Source organism: Lichenostomus cassidix, chromosome 6 (assembly GCF_008360975.1).
Source record: "Lichenostomus cassidix isolate B80296 chromosome 6, HeHo_3.0, whole genome shotgun sequence".
Taxonomy (NCBI): Eukaryota; Metazoa; Chordata; class Aves; order Passeriformes; family Meliphagidae; genus Lichenostomus; species Lichenostomus cassidix.
This window is the reverse complement of record NC_139487.1, coordinates 32,480,936-32,507,453: the sequence shown is the minus strand read 5'-3', so window position 1 is coordinate 32,507,453 and position 26,518 is coordinate 32,480,936. Positions and strand designations below refer to the sequence as shown.

At 44.9% G+C, this 26,518-nt stretch overlaps 1 protein-coding gene across 3 annotated transcripts in view; it reads left to right on the top strand.

The window, feature by feature from the left end:
• The first annotated feature begins 1,953 nt into the window (after positions 1-1,953).
• The window catches only part of MICU1 (mitochondrial calcium uptake 1), a 90,213-nt gene continuing 65,648 nt past the window's right edge, over positions 1,954-26,518 (top strand). For 2 of the 3 annotated variants that reach the window (XM_085064409.1, XM_085064406.1), the window contains exons 1-3: positions 1,954-2,053; positions 3,328-3,406; positions 19,063-19,224. In XM_085064409.1, the coding sequence (XP_084920535.1) occupies positions 19,064-19,224 (161 nt within the window). In that variant the 5' untranslated portion in view covers positions 1,954-2,053; positions 3,328-3,406; position 19,063. Of the gene's footprint in view, positions 2,054-2,733; positions 2,837-3,327; positions 3,407-19,062; positions 19,225-26,518 lie in introns of those variants that run through there. The other variant, XM_085064408.1, reaches the window with a different exon arrangement.

The following is a 26,518-nucleotide window of genomic DNA, read 5'->3' as shown; positions in this document are numbered from 1 at the left end:
TCACTTTCTCCATGTTATTTTAATTTAGGATTCAGCCAATTTTACTCCTACAGATGTCCAGGGCTGTGATACAGCAGAATCCAGCACCTGAAGGTTGATGCAAAATTATGAAGGTTCATCAGGCATGAGTAGATGAGGAAATTCAGGAGGATCCCAGGTCCAAGTGCATTTTATCTCCTTTTATTTAGAAGAAAGGTTGGTGCTTTTAGGTTACTGCAGATAGCACAGCACAGCCCTCAGATAGGGAGATAGAGTCTACGTGCCAATAAAGGAATGGTGCTGGCCACCTTCTGTAAGTTGAGCAGTGTCTGGCTTCTTGTGGAGCAATAAGACAGGAGGGGGAAATTCCCCTGGACTGGGCAGGATGGTAATCCCTGTCCCATCCCAGAACTCAGACCTGATTTACCCAAACATGCCAGTGTTAGCTGGCTGCTTCTCACACCCATTTTTGGGATCTGGAGATAGCCAGACCTCTGTGTGCTGCTGCATACCAGACCCACAGAGACCCCTCCACGCCTTTGGGATCCCCTTAAGTCTTGCCAAAAGATTCATCCCAAAAATCCCTGCAGTGTTCTCACTGTGGGAGGGCAGTGGCAGAATTCAGCAGCCTCTTGTATTCCTCAAGAGCAATTGCCAGCTATTTATGCCTCCGGAAAATGTGTTTTTTAATGGGGGGTGCATTAAAGACTGAGGAGAGCCAGCCTAAGAGGCATCTGGAAGCAACTAAAATTAAAATACCTAAAATTAGCCTCCCCAGCAGTGAATCCTCCCTCTGATCTAGATGCCGAGGTGCACATGACCCAGGCATGCCATTCTCACTTTCCCTTCCCACTGCCATCCCATTCCTGAGCTGCTGGGCATGGTCAGAGCCACTGATGCACCTACTCACGACCCCGACCCTGGAGGAGGAAGGAATTCCTCCCTGTGAGGGTGGGCAGGCCCTGGCACAGGGTGCCCAGAGAAGCTGTGGCTGCCCCTGGATCCCTGGAAATGTCCAAGGCCAGGCTGGACAGGGCTTGGAGCAGCCTGGGATAGTGGAAGGTGTCCCTGCCCAGGGCAGAACGAGATGATCTTAAAGATCCCTTCCAACCCCTTAACATTCCATGATTCTATGATTATTTATATATGAGTATATATATATAAAAGCCCCTGAGACCCCACTCTTTCAGGCCCTATACACAAGCCCTTCAGTCCCTCTATCCAGGACCTAGAGAGATGCCCCTTGTACAGTGCATACAAACCTTTCAGGACCTATACATACGTCACTCAGACCGTATAGACAGACCATTCAGGACCTATAAACATGCTTCTTATACACTATAATACACAAGCCTTGCAGGACCTATGGACATGGGCCCCCAAGACCCTATACACAGGCCTTTCAGAGCACATATTTATCTATATACCACAGAGAAATAGGCCCCTGGGACAACATCTACAGACCTATCAGAATATATATATACATGTATATAGGCTCCTCAGACCCTATATACAGGTCTTTCAGAGCCTCTGCCTATCGATCTGGGCCCCTGAGACACTATATACAGACCCCTCAGAACCTATACACAGGCCTTTCAGAGAATCTATCTATCTATAGAGAGGTGGGTCCCTCAGACCTCATACACAGACCTTACAGAACCCATATATATCCATATGGGCCCCTGGGAACTTATATACGGGCCTTCCAGTATATGTAGGCCCCTGAGGCCCCACACACGCTCCTTCAGGCCCTACACCCAACTCCCTCAGCCCCTACAACAGGGCCCGTAGGAACACTCACCACACGCTGTATACAAGCCTCTCCTGACCTACACACCCCGCTTTCTGAACCCCAACATGCAAACTGACCCCCACCACTCGCACCGACCCCGGGGCACCTCACGGCGCCCGGCAGCCGCCGAGACCACGCCCCCTCCGACCACGCCCACCAGCCCAGACCACGCCCACACAGGAGATCCTCGCCCCTAGATATAGACCCCGCCCAGCGCGCCGTGGCCCCGCCCCCGGAAGCGCGCGCGGTGGGCGGGGCGGCGGGAGCGGCGGCAGGGTTGAGGTGAGTGAGGGTCGTGAGGGGGGACGGGGCAGGGCTGGGGAGCTCTGGGGCTGAGCGGGTCCGTGTCGGCCTGGTGTCCCGGGGCTGACGCCATCCCAGGACCCGGAACTGGGGGGGGGAGCCCCGAGGCTGGGGGGAGCCCAAGGCCCCGCAGTATGGAGTCTTTCTAGGCCATGGGGCTGAGGGTTGTGGCGGCTGAAGAGAGGTCCCGGGGCTGAAGAAAGGTCCCGAGAGTGGGAGGGTCCTGGCCCTCGGAAGTGGGAGCGGGTCCCGGGTGTCCAGGCGTGGGGCAGTCCAAGGCCCCAGAACTGCCGGGGATCCGGGGCTGAGGAGTCCTGGGCCCCAGCGCTGGAGGGTCCCGGGACTCGGGGCTGAGGAGTCCTGGGCCCCGGGGCTGAGGGGTCCCGGGACTCGGGGCTGAGGAGTCCTGGGCCCCGGGGCTGAGGGGTCCCGGGACTCGGGGCTGAGGTGGAGTTGGTGCCCCAGGAAAACCAGGTTTTCCGTCACACCCGAGGCTCAGGGTGCAGTCTTCTGGCTTCTCCATCGCCCCAATAACACTGTGACTGCACCCCTATGAAATAAACTCGCTGAGGCTCCATCGCGGCGCTCAGAGCCTCAAGGGATCCCCGCGGTGTTATGGGCCGAGGGTCCCTGCAGGCAGTGTTTTGGGGAGCTCTCACACTGTGCGGGAACGTGGGTTTGGCTCGGTGTTGTTTCTGCCCGGGCTGCGAGAGTTACCGCCGTGAGTTAAAGCTCGTGTCAAGCCACTTGCTCTTAATAGAGGTTCGTTAAAGCTTTAACTTGGCTGAATGGCCCCAGCTGTGTTTGATGTGCAGTTTGTGTCGGGAAACCTTTAGGGTGAATTTGAGTTAATAAACTGCTCGGAGCATATAAATGCCTGATGTTTATCACGACGTGATTTATGTGTTCTGTACTTGCGGGTAGTTTAAGAAGCTGTTTGGGAAAGATGGTAAATCTGAATGTGTTTAATGGGGTCCAGAGGAGTGGGCAGGTCAAACCAGGCAGGATTTTTGGAGGTTTCTCTTCTAGAAACCCCTTTGCCAGCTCAGGCTTAAGCGAAAGGCCTGGCTTGTGTTTAATTGCTTTATTCACCTGTTTACCGTTTTCCCCCTCCTGGCTTTTTTTGGCTCAGTCTGAGATGCATTTCCTGAGGTCGATATGTTTGAGCACTGAAGGGGTATGACTGCCAGGAGGGAAATTAGGTGCAGCACAAAGTTGTGATCTTTATTATGGGTTTTTTTCCTTGTCTTTAGAACACGGCCCACCTGAGAAATACTTCCCTGTGTTCTCTGTGACCTCTTGACCTACAAACTGGGAGCAAATACACTACAGGTGAGGATGGTGTTGCTGGGCTGTGCAACTCACAGCAGCTGTGCTCTGCTCTCAGGTGCTTAAACTCTGCTGAATTAATACTTTGGCTGATTGTTATCCTTAATACGCACAGTGTGGAATTATTCTTGTCCTGAAGCATTCCCTCTGGGCTTTTCTTAAAGCTGTAGGAGAATGAGTAACCTTTTTGCAGTGTGCAAAATTGTGCTGACTTTCCTACTGCAAGTACTTGGACATAGTGAGTCCTGGAAGAAGTTTGTCTGCCTGTAGCTTTCTGTCAACCCAACCTCAGTTGTGTCACTTCCATAAAAAGCAAAAACACCTCTAACCCATAAAAACCTAAATGTTTGTTGAAAATGTATTTGAACATAGGAAGGTATAAAAAAAAGTCTCACCAAAGAGACAACCAAAGCTAATAAAAGATGCTTAAACTATATATTTGTTCATCTGGAGCAACAGAGTATTTAGTAGCTTCCCACTGCCAGAGGTCGGGAATAGATGGGTATTGGGAAGGAATTGTTCCCTGGCAGGGTGGGCAGGCCCTGGCACAGGGTGCCCAGAGAAGCTGTGGCTGCCCCTGGATCCCTGGCAGTGTCCAAGGCCACTGGGGCTTGGAGCATCCTGAGGTAGCTGAAGGTGTTAACAGTGAATCTTGAGCTCCTGTAACCCCCTTCATTTCTTTGTGGAAGTGGCTTGTTCTCCCAATGACCCATTTTCTGCAGAAACTTGTGATATTTGCTAATGCTTCCTGAATTAAAGAAGCTGAAATTCCATGCCCTGGAGGAAAAATAATGCTGTGCCTTGATTCCATCGTTATTCTCTGCCTGCTGGGGACCCTCTGTAGTGCCCTGGGTGTCATTGGTGTCTGTGTCACTGCTCTGTGCAGCTTCCTGTTGTGCCTCCCGGGTTCCTGGATAGTTTGAGGAGAGATGATCCTGTTGTCCTCAGGCTGCTTAACAGAACAAACTGCAAGACTTGCAAATCATTTGATTGTAATTATATCTGCAGGTATAACTCAAGCCTTGCAAATCTGGGTAGGGTTTGAAGGAGCATCCCAGAAATGTTACATTTTTCAGGTGATAGTTGAGGGAGCCCATCCAGCATGTTTAGTTCTGGAATGTGGAAGTAATAAATTTTATTTTCTTGAGCAGAATAAGTTCTGTAGCAATTATATTAGGTTTATTATCAAAGCACGTTGTTTCATGCTGTTCCAGTTGCAGTAACACTTCTTGAAGTGATCTGGGATATAGAAATACTTGGTTTTTTCTTGCCGGGTTCCCAGTTGTCATATTGGTGCCCAATGTTTTAACACAGCTCAGTGTAGTGAGGTTGAGGATAGTTGTGTACAACAATAAAAATACCCTTAATTATATTTTTTCCGAATGCTGTGTGTTGCTGTTGGGGTGTCGGTGAAAAAGTTTCTTGGTGTAGGTGTGACTTTGGGTGGGATGCTGCTGTTTGGGATAATTTAGCAGGAATCAGTTACCCACGGTCTTTGGGTGTTGTACACTTTTGAGATGAACATTGCCCTTCTTTTTTAAATGGAATTGTTTTAAGAAAAGTGTGGTGCAGATGGTGTGGCTCCCTCCTCCCACACAGAATCATGGAAAGGCCATTAACAATCATCCAGTTCCACTCCCTGCCATGGGCAGGGACACCTTCCACTATCCCAGGTTGCTCCAAGCCTCGTCCAAGGCTGGACACTTTCAGGGATGGGGCAGCCACAGCTTCTCTGGGCAACCTGTACTGCGGCTTCCCCACCCTCCCAGGGAGCAGTTCCTTCCCACTATCCCATCTATCCCTGCCCTCTGGTAGTGGGAAGCCATTCCCCTTGTCCTTGTGCTCCATGTCCTTGTCCAAAATCATTCTCCAGCTCTTTTGTTAGTACTGGAAGGCAGAGGATGAATATTTATCCTTAGGGTGATATGTTTGACACTTCAAATAAAAAGTACATGGACTTGTAGCAGAAAGTGAGTAGAGCCTGAGGCACTTTGTCTCCCTAAGCACATCCCATTCAAAGCCTGTGGCAGTCTCACCTCTTGGTTTTAGATTTAAGATACTTTAAAAGAGGAAAAATAGACTGTTCAAATCATGCATTGTTTTACTGTGGCTTCTGTGGACTTATCTGAAAAGTCCTTGGGTCGTAAATTCTGGGTTATGTTTGTCTGCTGCTCTGTCTGTGAGTGCAGTGGCTTTTTTTTCCCCAAAGAAATGGAGTTTGCATCCATGCATTCCAGATTTAATCTGTGTTGGGAGCAGCTTTTAATTGCAGTCCCACCATGTGAAGAGTTCCTTGTCTGTGGATGTGAGGCAGGGGTAGGTTGGAAGAACCAAAGCACTGATGGTTGTAACTGGGAATTTTATGCTGAGACTAGCACAAGAGTTGGGTTGGGTTTTTTCTGGGTTTCCAGGGTCTCTCAAGCTAAAATTCTTAGCTGTTTCTCTTACTTTAACTCTGTGGAGTGAAACCTGAGATCCTCACATAGACAACAAGAAAGAAGGTCATGGTTTGAGACAAGCAAAGCTGCAGCTGACCTGTGCTTGAAACACGAGCCCTGGGAATCTGTGTGGCTCCAGAATTTGTAGCCTGTCTGTGATGCAGACAAAGCTGTTGTGCTGATACAGGCCAATCAGCCCCAGCATCTGTTTGGAGCAGTTGTGTTCTGGACCACCACTTGAATTTCTGTCTTTTCATTAGTTTTGTGCAAGCTTCCCATTTCTGGCATTTTTGCTTCAGGATCTAGAAGAGCAGTGGGGTTTTTGTCACAAAAATCTCAGTTGCCATACAGGCAGGTACAAAAGGTGTTCTCTCTGCTTGCCCACCTTGAATGGAGCTAAGTGTTTGCTGCTGGCTTTTTCCTGCTGGAACTGAGCTCCTCAGGCTATGTTCTAAAAGCACAAGGTACTAGTCTGGCTTATCCATGTTTTTTTCCTCTCTGAAGTTCTGTTTCAATAATGTGTTGCCAGAAAAGCAGCTGCAGTGGTTCAGACTTACTTTTCCTTTTTTGGGGGAAAGCAATGCTCGACTCTTCTCTTGAATTCCCAAGAGATCTCCATCTGGTCGATGAAACACAGGTGCTGTGAATGTTTTTGTTTGTTTTACTAAGTTTTTTTTATTTAAAATTTCTTTGAAAAGAAAGCCACCAAGTGTGGGTCTTTGGGCAGGAAGAAACATTTTCTAAAGGAAGACATGGCTCTAGGTGATGTTTCTGTTTAAAAGGCAACTTCAGTCAAGGAGAAATTACCACATTGTGATATTCAGGTTCTTGGGGGGTTACCAAATCTTTCTTTCTCCTTGTCAGAGAGGACTTCAGACTTCACCGTATCAAATTTTGAGACAATCCACTGTCTGTCTCCCTTCAAAAAACCTTTGTCTTTTTCTGGAGCTGGAATTGTATCTGCAGATAACTTAAGCCTGCCAACCTGTCACCTTGTCAGCCTAGAGAGGTTTTTGCTTTGTTCTCAGGTAACTTAAATTTTTTTCTCTCAGGATTATTTTTTCATGTTTATTTATTAGGAGCTAACACTGGTTTTCTTGAAAATTTCTTAAATTTGACTACTCTAGGATATTTTTAATTTGTTGTGAGGTGCATGCAGGTGGGTGACTGTAGCCTGGAGAAAGGGGAGGACCTTCAAGGAGAGTCTCTCCATTCTGTGCAAAAGTTAGGAATTCTCAGGGAGATCACTCCTTATGGACATAGACTGTGCAAGGCAAGTTAAATCGGTTGGGTCATTAAGCAGATACATTCCTGCTGGCTGTAACATTTTATAGAAAAAGGCACAAGTGTTATGTTTTCTACCCCTCTGCCAACAAGTCTTTGTGATCCTTTGCTCCTCAAATCAGTGTGGAAATACCTCTGCTCTGGTGCACCTGCTTGTGTGACTGGTTTGCAAAGGCAGCCTGATTATTTGAGAATATTGACTGGAAAAAGAGAATTTCATGTTGGATTGATAAGGGTAGTAGTAACAGTTGTGAAGCAGGACTGTTATCCTTAATAAGGGGTGAGAAGTTTTTTTGGTTGGTTTGTGTTTTTACAGCTCTTTGAAGTTACCTCTGCCATCTGTGGAGGTGTTTCTAGGGAGTTTGTCAGGGCTGGGGTTTACTGTAATGTTTTCTAGGTAGAAAAGTCCAAGGAATGGGTTGCATTTTGATTGGAAGAAGGGAAGGGAAAGCTTTAACCAGGAAAAAGCAGCATTTGGCATTTGTTTCTGTGGAAGTTTATAGCTGCCTCTTAGAAACCTACAGTGCATTGCTGGAGTCTGACTGTCTGAAGTAGCAAGGAAATATTTTATCCTTGCTGGAGGTGCTATTTTCAGTGCTACTGTAACAGATGGAACCAGTTTACTCTGTTTGGGTATACTCATTTTTCATTTGTGCCTCAAAAGCTACACTTCGTGGTGGCTGCATCCATCCACTCTCAGATCCTCTGGCAACTCAGTTTGCAGGGTAAATTTGGGGTTGCTGTTGAGTTTGCCAGGTTTCTTCTGCTAAGTTTCTTTCTTCAGTTTAGTGGCACCAAAGGCTTTCCCCAGGATGTAAACACTCCTGTCTCCCTTTCAAGGGAAGCCCAAGTTAGTTTGTGTCCTATATCCTTATAAATAATCCAGTTGCAATTACTAAAAATGCTTTATTAAAGCTAAATCTAAAAGCTTGTGTGTGTGTTTGCAATTGTCCTAGGTTGCAATATTGATGTAGTTAAGTATTCTATTACCACCAGCTGTGGGCCATTAGCTGCTATCACCCACTCCGGATGACAGGCAATGAGCCATCCGTTAGCTATTATCACTTGCTAATAACCCACCCCGCATGACAAGCAGTGGGCCATCAGGGACCCACCGTGTGACTCATGGACTTATCTCATCCCATTGTGAGATGCTCTGCCGAGGAGGGAGGAGCCAGGTGTTCCCACCTGGATATAACCTGGCCTTGGAACTGCCTGAGCTAGCCCTGTCTACTAGGTTCCCAGAGGACGAAAGCTACACTAGATCTTCAGCTGGAGACTAGACCTTCACAAGATCACCGCTTCAACTAGACTACTTCAGTTAGACTGCTACTACCACCCTAACAGGGTGTTAGGTTGTATCTGACTTTGTCAGTGCTTTTCCTTGTATTATTTCACTTATTTTTTTTTTAATTTCAATCTTAACTTGTGATCTCCCACTGGTTTGTTTTCAAACCAAAACATATTTTGGCGCCCAACGTGGGGCACGACCTGGGGAAACTCAGAAATCCTAGCACCATGATGCTCGGCTTATCTATATGGGTACTGTACCTCGCTCTCTATATTTTTCCTCAAATGGGATACTATCTGCCCGTCGTATTGCTCCTGTTGCGACCAGGAAATAGCATGAGAATTGCTCTATTGGTTTATTATGCCTATGGCATAGTTACCTGTGAGGCGATGAACACCATTCGTTATATATACTCGACTTTGTCTGCCTGGCCTAACCTGAGCTGCTTCGTCTGAGACCTGCTCAGCAATCGCACCCACCCTCTGGGGCTAGGAGGAGAGAGCGGTTTCTTCCAGCCTTTCAGGTCAGGCACGGCCGTTTTTGAAAATATTGAGTTCCCTCTGGATGCTAAAGATGGCATAATCTTTTTGTCAGTTCTGTTTTCTTTGATCAGCATCGTGTACATCTTGCTGAAGATCAGAACAATACTTGGTGTGGTACAGCGTCTTCTTAAAGAGGAAGAGAAAAGAAACAAGTCAGCAGGCACCATGTCCACGCAAACTGCCACTAAGAGGAAAGGAACCAAAGGAGCAGTCAATGTCTCAACACAGACCACTGCCGAATCAGAGCAGCCAAAGCCAGTAGTGGTTGCCCCCGTCCAGAAAAAAAAATCCAAGAGCAAATCAGTCCGCACAGCGACTGATGAGGATGCAGCAGGACCATCTCACCAAGCAGAAGAGACAGAGCCAAAGATCATCACTCGCTCTCTGTCCCTGGGGGAGCTGCGGGACCTACGGAGGGAATTCACCCGGCAGGCAAACGAGTCCATCTTAACCTAGCTGCTCCGCATCTGGGATGCCGCCGCTAATGACACCATTCTGGATAGAAGTGAGGCCAGGCAACTGGGATCCCTGTCTCAGGATGTGGTCATTGACCAGGGGATTGGGAAAACCCAGGAAACTCTCAGCCTCTGGCGGAGATTGCTGGCGAGTGTACGGGACAGATACCTCTGCAAAGAAGACCTCCAGATGCACCAGAGAAAATGGAACACAATAGAACAAGGTATCCGATGCCTGAGGGAATTGGCCGTGCTAGAGATCATTTTCTCAGACAACGAGAGATTCCCCAAGAGCCCAGATAATGTCCAGTGCACTTCACAAATGTGGCTAAGATTCGCACGGCTCGGACCAGAGATATACTCTCGTTACCTGGCAACATTGCAGTAGAGGGAAGGCGAAGACCAGGTGGGCATGTTAACAAACAAACTGAGAATTTACGAGGACACTGTCACCGCTCCACTACGCACCCAGGTCTCATCGGTAGAAACAAACCTGGCCGCGCAAGTCCGGAGCTTAATTGAAGAGAGCCTCCAGAAACTAAAGAAAGAGCTCAAAGAAGAATTTTTTCATGCCACACCGAAACCAACCAGAGTCTCTGCCATCAGGAGCAGACGTACTCCAGCCAGGGAAAAAAAACAAACTCCACGACGTGACCTCTGGTTTTTCCTTCAAGAGCATAGAGAAAACATGAGGAAGTGGGATAGGAAACCCACCTCCTCCTTAGCAGCCCGGGTACGTGAATTGAAAACAGAAACATCCACGTCAGGAGGCTCATCTAAGTACAACACTGCCCCAGTCTCTTGTAGACAAAACCCCCGACAGAATAGAAGTGATAATATGACTGATCCTCTTGAAGAGACCTCAGAAACACATTTACAAGAGAAGAACATCGTGCACCAAAAACAGGATTAGAGGAGCCCTGCCTCTAGCCAGGTAGAGGAAAGGGATAATCAGATCTATTAGACTGTGTGGATCCGATAGCCTGGCACGTCTGACCCACAAAGATACATGGCTTTGGTTGACACCAGCGCTCAGTGCACCCTGATGCCATCCAGGTATGTGGGGACCGAATCCATTTCTATTTCTGGAGTGACAGGAGGATCCCAGCAGCTGACTGTACTAGAAGCTGAAGTGAGTTTAACTGGGAATGAGTAGCAGAAACACCCCATTGTGACTGGTCCAGACGCCCCATGCATCCTCGACATAAATTATCTCAAGAGTGGATATTTCAAAGACCCGAAGGGACATCGCTAGGCTTTTAAGATAGCAGCCGTAGAGACAGAAGACATAAGACAACTAAATACCCTACCTGATCTCTCAGATAACCCGTCTGCTGTAAGACTACTGAGAATTAAAAAACAGCGGGTACCAATTGCTACAGCAACAGTGCATCGCCGGCAATACCACACTGACAGAGACTCTGTGGCCCCCATCCATAAGATGATTCGAGACCTAGAGAACCAAGGGGTGGTCAGCAAGGCTCACTCACCCTTTAACAGCCCCATATGGCCGGTGCGTAAGTCCAGTGAAGAATGGAGACTGACAGTGGATTACCGTGGCCTGAATAAAGTCACACCACCACTGAGTGCTGCTGTACCCGACATGTTAGAACTTCAGTATGAGCTGGAATCCAAGGCAGCAAAGTGGTATGCGACCATCGACATTGCCAATGCCTTTTTCTCCATTCCTCTGGCAGCAGAGTGCAAACCTCAGTTTGCTTTCACCTGGAGAGGTGTGCAGTACACGTGAAACCGACTGCCCCAAGGGTGGAAGCACAGTCCCACCATCTGCCATGGACTGATCCAGGCTGCACTGGAAAAGGGTGAAGCTCCAAAACATCTACAGTATATTGATGACATCATCGTGTGGGGGAACACAGCAACAGAAGTATTTAAGAAAAGAGAGAAAATCATCAAAATTCTCCTAGAAGCCGGTTTCGCCATCAAGAAGAGCAAAGTCAAGAGACCTGCCCGAGAGATCCAGTTCCTGGGAATAAAGTGGCAAGATGGACGGCGTCAGATTCCTTCTGAGGTCATCAATAAAATCATCGCGATATCTCCACCAACCAACAAGAAAGAAACACAAGCCTTCCTAGGCACCATAAGCTTTTAGAGAATACACATCCCTGAGTACAGCCAGATCGTGAGTCCTCTCTACCTCATAACCCGCAAGAAGAACGATTTCCACTGGAACCCTGAACAGCAGCAAGCCTTCACCCAAATCAAACAAAAGATCGCTCATGCAGTAGCCCTTAAACCAATCAAGACAAAACCAAAAGTAAAAAATATGCTTTACTCTGCAGCCGAGAGCCATAGTCTGTCCTAAAGCCTTTAACAAAAAGTGCCTAACGAAACCCAAAGTCAACCACTAAAATTCTAGAATCAAAATTACAAAGAGTCTAAAGTCAACTACACTCCCACTAAAAAAGAAATCTTAACAGCTTACAAAAGAATCCAAGCCACCTCAGAAGTAATCAACACAAAAACACAACTTCTCCTTGCACCCCGACTGCCAGTGCTAGAGTAAATGTTCAAGAAAAGAGTTCCCTCTACTCACCATGCCACTGATACCACGTGAAACAAATAAATTGCCCTCATCACACAGCGCGCCCGTATTAGAAACCCAAATCGCCCTAAGATTCTAGAAATCATAACAAACTAGCCTGAAAGTAAAACTTTTAAATTATCTTCAAAAAAAACAAAAAAAAAAGTAACACGTGCCAAAGAAGCACCCCCGTATAACGAGCTGCCAAAGAGTAAAAGACGCTATGCCCTCTTCACCGATAGTTCCTGCCAAATTGTAAGCGCAGATCGGAAATAGAAAGCTACAGTATAGAGCCCCACACGACAAGCTGTACAAGCTACCGAAAAACAAAGTAGATCAAGTCAAGTCGCAGAGCTTAAAGCCATCCAACTAGCTTTAAATATTGCCGAACGAGAAAAATAGCCAAAGCTTTATCTCTACACCGACTCTTAGATAGTAGCCAACGCGCTATGGAGATAGTTAGATCGCTAGAGAAAAGCTAACTAGCAGCGCAAAAGAAAACCCATCTAAGCCGCTGAAATTTGGCAAGACATCGCCGCCCAAGCAAAAAAGCTAACTGTAAAAATTCGACACATAGATACACATATACCTAAAAGTCAAACTAATAAAGAGCATCGTAACAACGAGCAAGTAAACCGAGCTGCCAAGGTAGAAGTGTCACAAGTAAATCTAAACTAGCAACACAAAAAAAAATTATTTCTAACTCATTAGGCCCATGATGCCTCTAGTCATCAAGGGAGAGATGCGACATACAAGTGAGCTCGTGACCGAAAGGTGAACTTAACCATAGACAACATCTCACAGGTCATCCACAGCTGTGAGACTTGCGCTGCAATCAAACAAGCCAAGCGAGTAAAACCTCTGTAGTATAGTAAACGATGGTCAAAGTACAAGTATGGGGAAGTATGGCAAGTTGACTACATCACACTTCCCCAAACCCACCAAGAAAAGCGCTACGTGTTGACCATAGTAAAAGCAACCACAAAATAGTTAAAAACCTACCCTGTGCCTCATGCTACTGCCCAAAACACCATCTTAAGTCTAGAAAAGCAAGTCCTGTAAAGACATGATACCCCTGAGAAAATCGAGTCTAACAATGAAACCCATTTCAAGAATAACCTCATAAACACCTAAGCTAGAAAACACAAAATTAAATAGATATACCATATCCCCTATCATGCACCAGCTGCCGAAAAAGTTAAACAGTGCAACGAAATACTTAAGACAACTTTGAAAGCACTTAGCGAAAAAACCTTCAAAAATTAAAAACTAAACTTAGCAAAGGCCACCTAAATAGTTAACACAAAGAGTTCTATCAATCGAACCAGTCCTGCCGAGTCCAAACCTTTGCACACAGTAGATAAAAATAAAGTCCCTGTAGTACACATAAAAAGTTTTTTAAGAAAAACTGTTTAAATTAATCCCACCTCAAAAAAAAGCAAACCCATCCGTAGAGTAATTTTTGCCCAAAAACCTAATTATACTTAGTGAGTAATGCAAGCAAATAAAAAAACCCGTTGTGTCCCACAAAAAAACCTTATCTTAAGTGAAAACTGTGTAGATAGTAATAGAATAAGGGGTGGATAATGTCCTAGGTTGCAATATTGATGTAGTTAAGTATTCTATTACCACCAGCTGTGGGCCATTAGCTACTATCACCCACTCCGGATGACAGGCAATGAGCCATCCGTTAGCTATTATCACTTGCTAATAACCCACCCCGCATGACAAGCAGTGGGCCATCAGAGACCCACCGTGTGACTCATGGACTTATCTCATCCCATTGTGAAATGCTCTGCCGAGGAGAGAAGAGCCAGGTGTTCCCACCTGGATATAACCTAGCCTTAGAACTGCCTGAGCTAGCCCTGTCTACTAAGTTCCCAAAAGACGAAAGCTACACTAGATCTTCAGCTAGAGACTAGACCTTCACAGGATCACCGCTTCAACTAGACTACTTCAGTTAGACTGCTACTACCACCCTAACAGGGTGTTAGGTTGTATCTGACTTTGTCAGTGCTTTTCCTTGTATTATTTCACTTATTTTTTTTTTAATTTCAATCTTAACTTGTAATCTCCCACTAGTTTGTTTTCAAACCAAAACAGCAATGCATCATCTTCTCTACTTAGCCCTGAAAATCAGTACAATTATTTGGCAGAGTAAAGCAGCTCATGATGTGAGGGATGTCACTGATCATCCCTGAGGGGAGGCTGAGCCATGGCTGGGTGTAGTTACAGAGCTGTGGAGTTGATAATTTGGCATTTGCAGGGCTGATGATTTTAGGAAGAGGTGAAACTTTACTGCAATGACAGTTAAAAAGAAATTGCCAGGCTATGGCTTATGTTTCTGCATTGATTGATACGTGGTAGACTCTACATCAGTTTGAATCGTGCTCCGAAACAAATGTGGTTCCTCTCTCCAGCGAAATTAATGTGATCAAATATTGCCCCAATCTCCTATCTGAGGAGAAATTACTTTTGCTGCTATATTTCATTTTCCCAAAACTGATTTATGTGTCTTGGTAGGCTAATAACTTCAATAAGGTGTGTAATCCTTTATCTCAGAATTGCACTGGGTAAGCTGAAAGTTTGGAGGGGAAAAATAGCAGGAGCCATTGGGTCTGTCTTGAAGATGAGGGGAAGGAGTGGATCCAGATGTTCCATTAGCTGGAATGCACCTCCTGGCACCCTTTTAGGAGTTACTTGTATATAAATTTCAAGGAATCATAGAATAGTTTGGGTTGGAAAGGACCTTAAAGCCCATCCAGTTCCATCTCCTGCCATGGCAGGGACACCTTCCACTGTCCCAGGCTGCTCCAAGTCATGTCCAGCCTGGCCTTGGACATTGCCAGGGATGCAGGGGCAGCCACAGCTTCTCTGGGAAGGAGGAGTCATAATTAATTTTGGTTGAGGCAGGTTGATGCTATGAGGTTTTCTTTCCCCCAGTTTATGAATCTCAATGGTGAAACATCTCTCCTGATTGCTTCACCCTTTCCCTTGCATCTTGACTTTTCCTTTCCATTGGATTTGTTGTGCTTTTTCCCCTTTTTAATTTTTCCTTCCTCTCTTCCCAATTGTCTTGAGAAAATGGAGACAGGACAGCTGGGAACTGTTAGCCTCTCTCTTCTCCTGTTGGCTCTGGCTTCAGTGAGCAGGGCTAAGGGATAATTGACAGTCAGGGGCTGAGTTGGGAGCAGGTGAGGAATTTTCCTACATCATCTGTTGGGACAGGATGTCTTGATGTGCTCTGGCAATGTCAAACTTGGCTTTTTAATAAACACACAGCTCTAGAAAGCTCTGAGTTCCTTCTCAGCCAGTCCCTGCAGGAGTGTTTATGCCTAAATAGTGCCTCCTAAATGCAGGGGGTTTTTTTTGGAAAGTCTTACTGCATAGCAGTATTTTTAATTTAAGTTTACAGTTGGCATTCTGCACTAATTTACAGGCTTACCATGTCCTAGTAAAATTGTTCAAATAAAAAGTGCCTGTGACCCCTTCTCTGATTAAAAATTAAACAGTCATTGGATTATTGAATTACTATTCTCCCTCTCACATGCTTGTGGTGCCAAGGCCAGTTTTGACATCAAAATGCTGCTTCAAGTGTTTTATCTGCTCTGGATTCCCAAAAGGGCTATAGAAAGTTCAGTGGTGTTGGGTACCCAAGTGTGGGAAGTCCCTTTTCCCCAGGCTGGGCTGCTTAGTGCCTTCAGTCTTGGAATTGTGAGCTAATTAGGGGGCTGGAAAAACAGGAGCAAGTCTTTTTGTTCTTTCCTTTTGGTGTCTAAAAAAGGATGCAAAAGTTGGGATCTTCGAATTCTTATCTGTGCTGAAGAAATCTGGGGCTTTGGAAAGACCAGGGGAGAGGTGGACAGCTTGTCTCAATTTGCTTGGAGAACAGGTTAGCAGACAGAGGATCATTATTTGGGGAAATCAAATACCCACATCAAGCCAGAAGGGATGTAACTGTTGAAATAATGTTGCATTTCTTCTTTTGAAGTGACCTGGATGGTCTCAGTTGGAATGGAGCCTGTTTTGTCTTGGGTTGGAAGTGGTGTTTTCCCAATGGGTTTGAGTCTTGCAGTTGACTCTCCTGCTTAAAAAAAAATAATACCCATGTCTTGTGGCATAAATAAAAGTTAGATAGGTCATTCTGTTCTGGAAAAAAGCCCCAAGTATTTCTTTTGTCCAAGGATATTAATGTAACCTCTGAGAGTAACTGTCGAGCTGTTCTGAGCAAGAATTTAAGGTAAGGCTGGCTTATCTCTTGGGAACAAAAATACAGTCTATAGATTCATTGTAGCTGTAGTGCTAGAACATCATGATAACTCCAAAATAATGGAGATAAGCAAGCATAAAAGTTAAGTGTTTGTTGGTTGTTTTTTTTTTTTCCTCTGGGCTGCTTTGTTGTATTGTATGAAAAAGTAATCTTTTATTATAGTAAATCATTCAGGAATTGGGATTGTTTCCTGTTGTAAGCTGTAATCACATCAGTTGATGAGAGGTTTATGCTTGATCTCAGGTTTTTTTCCTTGCCCTACTGCAAATTGTGGTGTTGAGCTTTTCACTGCTGCACAGGGCAAGATGCTTATTTTTAATCTTTCTAAAAGTGAGCATCAGCTTTCTCAAGTGATCTTGACTTCAATGCCTGGAGTTTTTAACCAAACATACCAAATACCATGGCACTTTTGATTTAAAAAAAAGAAAATGGTAAGAGGTTGTAGAAACTGGAGATGGAAAATTCAACTTCCAAGAGGATTTTTTAAATTGCTTTGAGATAAGGATGCTCTTTATTTTGGGGCTATTGTGAGAACTAGCTGCTTTCAGCTCTCTCAGGCAACTGCTACCAACTAAGCACTATCTGGGTGAAGGTCTCAGCACAATAAAGGATGGAGGTTGCTTGGACAAAGTGGATAATTTAGTGTTTCTTAAGGCTCAGGCAGAGTAAACATTTATGCAGTACTAAAGCCAACAATCTGAAATGTTGTAAAAAATCTCTTCAGCTCACAAGTAAATGCTGTGGGGCTAGATTTTCATTTTGGTTGATTAAAAGATGCTGGCAATACTTCCCTTATCCAGTATGTGTTAGGAATATAAAGCTGTAATTAGGATGGGGAATCCAAGAGAGGGCAAGGATAGCTTCTTGGGGAAAGTAACACATGCAGATTTTCCTCTGCATATGGAACAGAAACTCATCCCTGAAGATGAAATGGGAACATCAGGTTTGCATAGAGTCAAAATAATTTTAAATTTGAAATAAGAGTTGTTTTTCATATCCATCTCTTTGTTCAGAGCTGAAGAAGACTGGAGAATCAGCACTGTTAGCTGGGTGCATTCCATTAAAACTTGAATTTTATTTATTCAAAAATGAATAAGCAAAGCCATAATGCCAATTTTAATAGGAGCACAGATGAATATCAAATGAATGCTGTTTGGATGGATTTGCTGTGAGCACTGGGATTTGTGATGTTTGCTGAAAAAACAGGATGGGGATGGACAGACAACCTGTGGCTTTGCCACTTCTGTCACCTCCTGGTGCTCCATCCCACCTCCCTTGTCCCAGGACTGGGCAAAACTCTTCATCTGATAGGGAAAAAAAAACCTGATAAGGGATTTGTTAATGATTTTTCATTACTTGATCGTGCTGGGAAGTCTTCAGGTGCTTCTCCACCACCTCTTACCATAAAAGATACTGAGCTGCAGCCCTCAGAATTATCTGCTGAATATTTTATGTGTCTTCCCTCCTTCTTCCTCGGTTCCCTTCCCAAATTCTGCATCACCCAGTTGTGGAATCCTGAGCTGCAGCAAAGGGCTCTGATCTATCCAGCTCTTTGCAGCTGGAATAGCCTGATACACCACACATGTGAGATTTGTTTGCACAAACCAGGTCCCAGGATCCTTGTTTTTGGAAGCTGATGGTTTAGCAGAACAGTGTGATGGCATTCTGTGTTGCAGAAGCAAATAGAAGCCAATAGATATGACTTTATTTATGTGTTCTGTTATTTGCTGGGTGGGAATATGTGAGTAGAATAGCAAGAATGGGGAATGAAAGGAAAAATTAGGCTCCCGCTTCTCTGCTCTGTGTTTTTTGGGAAATTCTGTTCCCAATTTTAAAGAAAGCTGACCTTGTGATCAAAAAAATTGAATTTGCCTCAGAAATAAAATCTTTATTTCACTAAAACATGCAGCAGATTTTCTTTTCAAAGGCAGCATTTACCCTTCACCTTCAATCCTGCGAGCCACCAAAATTGCTTTGCCTCCTGCGGCTGGTGTGTGATGAGGTGGTGATTCTGTGGCTCCTTTTTCTCCATTGTAATTATGTTTAGATTTGTAGCTCTGCTTTCCCATTTGTCTCTGTTCTGTTGCGTGTGTAATGGGGTATGGATTGTATTTTATAAGTTTTGACACTTTGAAACTTGCCCTGTACTTACAGTTGAATGTAAATGTTTTGCTCCAGGCTAGCTAAAAAAAGTAATTTAAAACCAATAGGGTTTTCTTAGGGAAATTTAAAATGTTTGGGTTGAGTTTTGTTTGATAGGTTTCCTTGTGATTTAATTTAATTTGCCTTTTAAAATCCAGCTGTGACTTTTCTTCTGGCCAGTTGTCTGTTATCTGCTGTAGCTGCTTGTCAGATCTACTTGCATCTTCTGTGCCTTGGAACTTGAGAAGGGGTCTGCAAATGTTTCATTGAATCGATGGAATGGTTTGGGTTGGATGGGACCTTAAAGATCATCCAGTTCCAGCTCCTTGCCATGGGCAGGGACACCTTCCACTCGACCAGGTTGCTCCAAGACTCATCCAGCGTGGCCTTGAACATTTGCAGAGATGGGCAGTCCTCAGCCTCTGTGGAAGGTGTGATTCCCTCTTGATGAGGGTTCTGCGGAATGGCTGAGGAATTGGAGTAACACTGAGTAGTTGGATGTGACAGACAGCTGTTTGCCAATGCCTAACATTCACAGGTATTTAATCTGTTCATTAGGCAGGTTATGTGCCTCTTTCAACACAGGTAATAAACACCCCTGACAGTTACTCTGCAAAACTTTTACTGCTTTAGGAGAGGCAACAACTGTTAACTTGGTGTTGTTTTTCTCAAGTGGTGTTCTCTTTTGCCAGGATGTTCCGGCTGCGGTTCCTCCCCGTGGCCGCGGGGCTCTCGGCTGTGTCGCGGCGGTACCATGGGACAGCCCAGCACCCCGGCACCCGGCTTAGGCTCGTGGTGGCAGCTTTCCTGGGGACCACTGCAGCCACAGCAAGTGCCAGGTTCCTTTGGCAGAGGTAATATATGGGTATCTAATTTCTTTTCTGCCCCTGGTAAGTACCTGTGGATGGGATCAAGAGCTGCAGGAGACTTGGCAAAGCGTTCCTGCTTGTCCCGCTTGTGCTGCATGGAAGGAATGGCTGTGGGTGACTCCCTGAGGAGCTGCTTTGCTGCTGGAAGCAGTCAGGGGTGTGGCAAAGCTCGGTGCTGAGGTGTTGTCTTACACGGGCTCTTTGATGGGGTTTCCTGCCTGGTTTCCTCCCTGCCTAGTGGTTTGTGGTGGTGAGAAGAGAGAAGTCTTCACTTTCACAGCTTCTGATTGCAACAGCCCATCCAGCCAGGGTTTGCTCCTCTGTTTTTTTGTGTGGTCTGCTGGCTGCTTCATGTATGAAATGCAGAAGGGGACAGTGCATTTGGTGGGAAGGTGGCAGCACACAGGATTTATGTAATTTTAAGGGTCAAAGCTTGAGGATATCTCCTGAGCCCTGAGGCTCAAAGCTTGTTTCCATAACTGTGGGGAGAAAGGGGATGTTTGGGCTTTCCTGATGTGACTCTCGCTGAACCCTGGGCTGTGCCATGTCTGAAGTAAAACAGGGACTCCCTTCTCTTCCCTCACATGGGAGCAGAGTGGCACCAGCAGAGTCACTCAAGCACATGATTGCAGTTAGAGACTAAAAATAAAGTATTTGCTGAAAGTCTATGTTCTTTTCATCCTAATATTCAGGTGATTTATTGCTGTCTTTCTGCTCACCTGTGGCTGGAAGGCTCTAGTTTTAATGCAGCGGGAGAGAGGTGATGGGAATTGTTCTGGCTGTTCCTTAGAGCTGTCAAACCTGGCTCTCTGCTAAGAGGAGTTGCTCAGGTAGAGGAAGAACACTGTGATCCAGTGCAGTGTCATTTCACGCTGCATTTTGCTAATGATTTGAGGTGATGCAATCAGTGCCTCTTTATCCCCAGAATGCCTCTGAGGTAATGGCCAGGATAACACCCCTTTTCCAGCAGGGAAGTGAGTGGGGTTTTTCCACTTAACACCTTATCCTCAGCATGATCATAAGGTAGGTAAGACATCATGTCCTACATAAAACTGTCCCAGAGACATGGAGTTAATATCTCCCTCCTGTAGCAGGTTCCTCTGCTTTTGAATCAGCTCAATTTTCAGTTGTTGCTGTTGCTTTGATTGGGAGGATGGTGCTTGTGATTTGTGCAGTGCTGGGTCAGTGGTGTTTTCAGGGAGGGATTTTTGACTCCTGGAGTACTCCAAGGCCCTTGGGCACCTTGCTCAGCTAGGAGTGTTGATAGAAATCAGTCAGAGACCCAGCTCTCATCAATCTGGACAGGCTGACTTGCTGCTATTACTTGTTTTGCCTTTCCTTGCTCTGTCTCCTTCGTCTTTTATAAATTTATAAAGCACTAAATAGCATTGTACAGACTTTCATGCATTCCTTTCCTATCTGAGCCATGACATAAATCCTCAACGTCAGCAACTGTAAGATAAAAGTGCACCCAGGCTTGTGATATTAATTTAATTACTTGGCATAAAGCTGCTGAATAAAACAAGCAACAAAACTGATATGTTTGATGTAGAAAATTCTTCATACTGGCATCTGTGGAAGTTTTAAATGGACTTTCAAGTGAGGATTTTAGCCTTGTTTAAAGAAATAAGGGATGACGTGTAAATTTCCTTTGCCTTTCCCAATATGTAAATTAAGTGATCAGTAGAGTTTGAGAGTAGGTGAATACAGAATGTCTGTAATGACATCCTGAGTTACTCAGGTAGTTATAGCCTGAGTTAGTACAGGAAGTAGCAGTAATTAATTAGTTCTAACAGGTAAATATATAAGTATTTCTTTACAGTTAAGGCATTAAAGATATAGCAGGGCAGATCAAGAAGCAGTTGAAAATTTTAAGTTTCTTGCGCTAGATAAGTAGAAGATGATGATGGTGTGAAGAAAGACAGGAATTCTCAGAAGGAGACTGTCAGATGCAGCCTGAAACCAGTGTGTTTCAGGTGGATTCTGTTGGATGTGCTGTGAGCAGCAGCAGAAGCCAGTGCTGGGGTAAGGAAGCCCACACGAAGGTAGAGGAGAAATCAAGGAGTGAAAAGATTTGTGGAAAAATCCCATGGTTGTGTGATGCAAGACAGACTTAACTGTGTGTTCCTAAGATGGGAGGTGGATTGGTAGGATCTTTGTTTGGTCCACTGGGGGTAAGTGTTGGTCTTGTTGCCTTCTGTGTCCTCCAGGAAGTCCTGCTGCCTACTTTTGGGGCAATGTATCTCCTCTAAATTATTATACAAGAGGAGTAGCTAATGCTGCTCAGTTTTCCTGTGGTGAGGAATACTTGAGCAGTGCAAATAGCTGAGCTTAGAAGACTAATGAAGTTTACCCTTTCTCAGCAATAACTTAAACTCTGAGGATTTCCAGCTGGCAAGAGAAGCAATTAAGTATCTGGGCATTGGCATAATGAACTGAATTAATTGAAATTAATCTTGGTGCAGTCATTGGCTACTCCAAATGAGGCAGTAATATATGAGAAGTACTAAACCTCACAGTTTGTGGCAAGCTTAATGTTTATAAAAAATATTCTGTAACTGATACTGGTGTAAAACTTGTTCTTTGTAGTTCCTGACACCCATTTGGAGTGTTAGGAAATGTCTGCAGATCTTTTCTTCACGTCACAACCCTTTCTGACTGAATCTATGGGTACCTGAAAGCATTTAAATTGGTATTTTGGTGCTGAAGCTTGTTTATCAATCTAGTATCAAGTGAAGTAAGAGACCAAAGGTACCTTTGGGGGCACAGAGGGACCTCTGTAAGCAGAGTCTAGCCAGTGCTGTTGCTGATGGACTGAAAATAGTTAATGCTTGATTTCTTATCCTTCTGTGAATAAATTAGTGGTAAGAATAAGGGCAAGACACTTGTGTTGCTCTGGAAATTGCTGCCTCCAGCTTTGGGGTCCTTAATGTAAAACAGACATGGACCTTGTTGGAGTGAGTCCAGAGGAGGCCATGCAGATGCTCCAAGGACTGGAGCCTCTCTACTCTGAAGCCAGGCTGGGAGAGCTGGGGGTGTTCTCCTGGGGAAGGATCCAGGGAGATCTTAGAGCCCTTTCCAGTGCCTAAAGGAAGTCCAAGAGAGCTGGAGAGGGACCTGGGACAAGGAATGGAGGCACAGGACAAGGGGAAATGGCTTCCCACTGCCAGAGGGCAGGGCTAGATGGAATATTGGGGAGGAATTGTTCCCTGGCAGGGTGGGCAGGCCCTGGCACAGGGTGCCCAGAGAAGCTGTGGCTGCCCCTGGATCCCTGGCAGTGTCCAAGGCCAGGTTGGATTGGATTTGGAGCAGCCTGGGACAGTGGGAGGTGTCCCTGCCCATAGCAAGGGGTGGAACTGAAAGAGCTTTAAGGTTCCTTCCAACTCAAACTGTTTTGCGATTCTATAACTCTGTTTAAGAATGCATTGATTTTCTTTTTTTTTCTCCAGTGTCCTGGGGGCTTTGGAGTAATTTTCTTAGAATACATTTTTAATGGGAGAATTGCTGGAAATATGCCAGCTGAAAGGGAGACTTTTTAAAAATCTTTTTTCTAGTGAAACAAAGGAAACCACATAAATCATAGTCAAGAGGGGAGAAATGTGTTTTATAGCTATAGATGTGTCATGTGCAACTTAACCTGATGTAGGGGAGAAAAAATGAAAAATTGTAGGTATTATGCACCTGAGATTATTTTTATTTTTGGAGCTCTGCTGTGTTTACTTGTTGGGGGGATGGAACAAGATGTTCTATAAGGTCCCTTCCAACCCAAACCATTTTGTGTTTCTATGATTTTTTAAATTCTTTGTGACAGGTAACACACTCAAGAGATTTTTCTTGGGATTTCTGGACTGAGGATTTTTTCCTAAGGCTTCAAAACACATTGACCTGGGAATGCTGTTTTGAAAGAACACTGTTTTCTTTGGTGGCTTTTGTCTTCATACTGATTTTTTTTTTTTAATGGACATTGAGGAAGGAAAGAATCAGATGCTGGGGACACAGCCTTGTACCCCACTGTGGTGAGCTCTGTTTGGAAATGAAAGCAGCATCTCCTGGATTAAGAAATACCAGATTTATAGCTCCCCAGGATATTGGGGTAATGTCAGGATGCTGCAGCATGTGTCGTTAGGGTGACTGCCTTTGTGCAGTTCTTGCCACAAATTCATTATGCCAGTTTTTGTCAGTGTTGAGTATGTGAAAGATGAGGAGGGAGACAAAGTAGTAAAGAGCCCTGTGAGTGGGGTGACACCCTGAAAAATTGGTTTGTGGCACTTCATCATCTCTGCTGAATTTCTTATTAGAGTTTCAGGTAGCTAACTTAGTCACTGAGTATGGCTGAGCTGAGGATGAGACCGAGTTCCTTGCTGAAAGTTCTCCTGATCCCTGGAGGTTGCTTGTTTTTGTGAATGTCGTGTCCAAACTTGCTTTTACATTTCTACATGAAAGCCCTGAAGTCTTAAGTGGCTTTCAAACCTCACTAGGATGTCTCCAGATGTTTACATACAGGGAGAATAGCAACTCTTAGTCAGCTGAGGAACATGTGTGTCAGGCAGGATTCCTCCCTCCTGCTTCTGCTTTGGTGGCAGCATCTTTGCTGACTCCTGAATGCCAACTTGTTGTTAGATCTCTTACATTTCCTTCTGAGACTGAGCAGCAACTGATAGCTGAGTACTTTGCTACTGCCTTTGGGATTAGAATAACTGAGTGCTGTTATCTCTGGCACAAAGCTTTGTGATTTTTTTTTCATGCTGTTCTGCTTCTGTCATTCAGAGAAGAGAAACACTTTCAAGTGAGGGGTTGTGATTCGTTGGAAGACCTGCAACTTGGAGTGTTGTGCCAATGCCTAGTAGGAGTCCCAGGATCCTTCCTAGGTGTATATCCTGTGGTTGCACATGTTTGGCTCTGTTAAAGAATGATTCCCTAAATGAGAATTTATCATTGCAGACCTCTGGTAGCTCAGTCTTTTTGGGGAGGATGAGGAACCTAATCTTACACTTGATTGTTGGCTTTCTCCAAGGATTCAAAGAATATATTGCTAAGTGGGTGGAAAATAGTCAGTTTGATTGACTAGAATTTGTTTAAAATTCAGTTCAATAGTGGGTAAAAAAAAAGCCAGAAGAGAGCAGGATGGTTGAAGCATGGCAGTAGGATTCAGGATCCAGGGCAGGCATTCTCTGTGGAGAGAGGCTGGTGGCTGGTCTTGGCACACAGTGAAGGGAGACTTTGTATTTTCATTTCCCTTTTGTGCAGAAGCTCAGGTCCCAGATATTCCATTTGAAAGTCAGTCTCATCAAAGAAGGGAGGGGAGAGTCTTCACTTGCTGAGGGAAGTCCAGCAGGGTGGATATTTCAGGTGCTATGGGCTTTTTTTTTTTCCTGCCATGCTCTGACATCTGCATTGAAAGACTTCTTTTATGTGGGCTGAGTATGGAAGTTGCAGTTGTTGGGAGCCAAGGATTTCAGCAGAGGGTGGTAAAATACACAGAGGAGAAGGTGTACATAGAGGTGTACCTCCTTCAGTGGTTAATTCAGTGACTATTTTGGCCTGTGGCCTGGAGGTAAGGAATAGCTGTTTCAAACCTTGCTTGAGAAGTGGCCTACAGACTCTGCCTTTTTTCTGAGAGCTCATTTTTCTGGATGCTGGAGTGGTGATCTGACTGTGGAGCAGAGTTAATTACCTGGATAAACCACAAAAAAAAGCTGACTCTATTCAAACAGCCTCTGTCTGTGTCGCTGGAGCAACTGACTTGACAGCCTGATGGATTGAAGGAATGAGTGGGATGTGCTGAAAATGTTTGATTTTTCAATTTCATCTCTCCCTTCCCTGGTCTGTTAGCTGTCAGTTAAGCATTACAGGAGCAAATCTTTCCTGATACAGCTATTCTCCAGCATGTTTCATATGGAATAGCTTAGTTGTGGAGATAAGCAATTGACTTCTTACTGCTTTTCTGTCCCCTTTTCCCAAGAGATACCCTCAGAGATACTTCAGATGGGTGTCCTGCCTGCACAAGGGCTTTCCATGTCAGTGCTGCTGGTGTAGCCTCAGCTGGCACCTGCATATTCCAGCCAAACCCACAGCTTCTCAAGGATGTGCTAGTGCTGGTTAAACTTTCAGCAAAGGCTTTAGGAGAGGTGCCAGCATGGACTTCATGCTCCAAGAGAGACCAGCTGCCAGACAGTTCTGGGGAAACCATTTCCCAATCTTAAGGTACTTGTGGAGGACCCAGGCTTGGATCCTGTCTCTGAAAGTTTAGTTCAGTGGAGGTCTTAAAGATGGTGCTTTGCTGTAAGACTTGCAACTATATATTGGTAAATTGAGACTCAGAGCCTTTTCAGAATGGAAAGTGTGTAAAACTTCATTTTTATGTGAAAAGGCAGGATTAATACTGCTCTTCACTGAGCACTTGTGTATTTTATTACATCAGACCCCTGTAATAAAGCTGTGTGCTGTCCCACTGTAGACTAGAAATCTCTGAACCCCTATCTAAGCTGATCTCTTCCAACCCAAACCATTCCATAATTAATAAAGTGTTTTCTTCCCACCAGAACTGTGGAAGGTTTTCAGTTCTTTAGCCTGTTCCCATCTGTCTTGTACTGTGACTGTCAGTGAATTATTGGATACTGATAAGGAGTGAGTTAATCTCACTCCTTAAGTGAGTGTCTTTTATTTTGGTAGCATTTAAATTAATTGATGGGGCACCTACCCTCATTTCTCCTTCTTGGAAGCTGATGTGCTGAGATGGCTGTAAGCTGTGGAAAGTGCCTCTGCCCATGGCAGGGGGTTGAAATGAGAGGATCTTTTAAGACCTCTTCCAACCCAAATCATTCCACGATTCTGTGATTCCTGGGGAGACAGACACAGACTCTATTCTGTTACTGTTACATACCACATCTGTGTTTTCCAGGAAACTGGTAGGATGAAGTATGTGTAGCCTTTTGTTTAGAGCTTAGGAGACTTCAAAAATCTTGGTTTGTTTTCGTTTTTCTCCCAGGGCAGCTCTTTTAAAACAAACTCTCACAGCTGTAAATGGCCACGTTCATAGTTCCAGGCAGTACCAAAGTGGCCAACAGGCAGCACCTGTGTGTAAGCCCAGACCCTGTGATTAGTCCAAAATAAATCACCAGGAATGCAATGTACAGGCAGGTTTACTTAAATTGTGGGCAGGCTGGGATGTTTCCTTGAGTTGCTTGAGTCCTTTAGAAAGAGAAATAATTTTGTCAAACTGTTGGCTTTGTTACTTGTGACATGTTAACGGATCCTCAGAGATTCTAATTTCACTGAT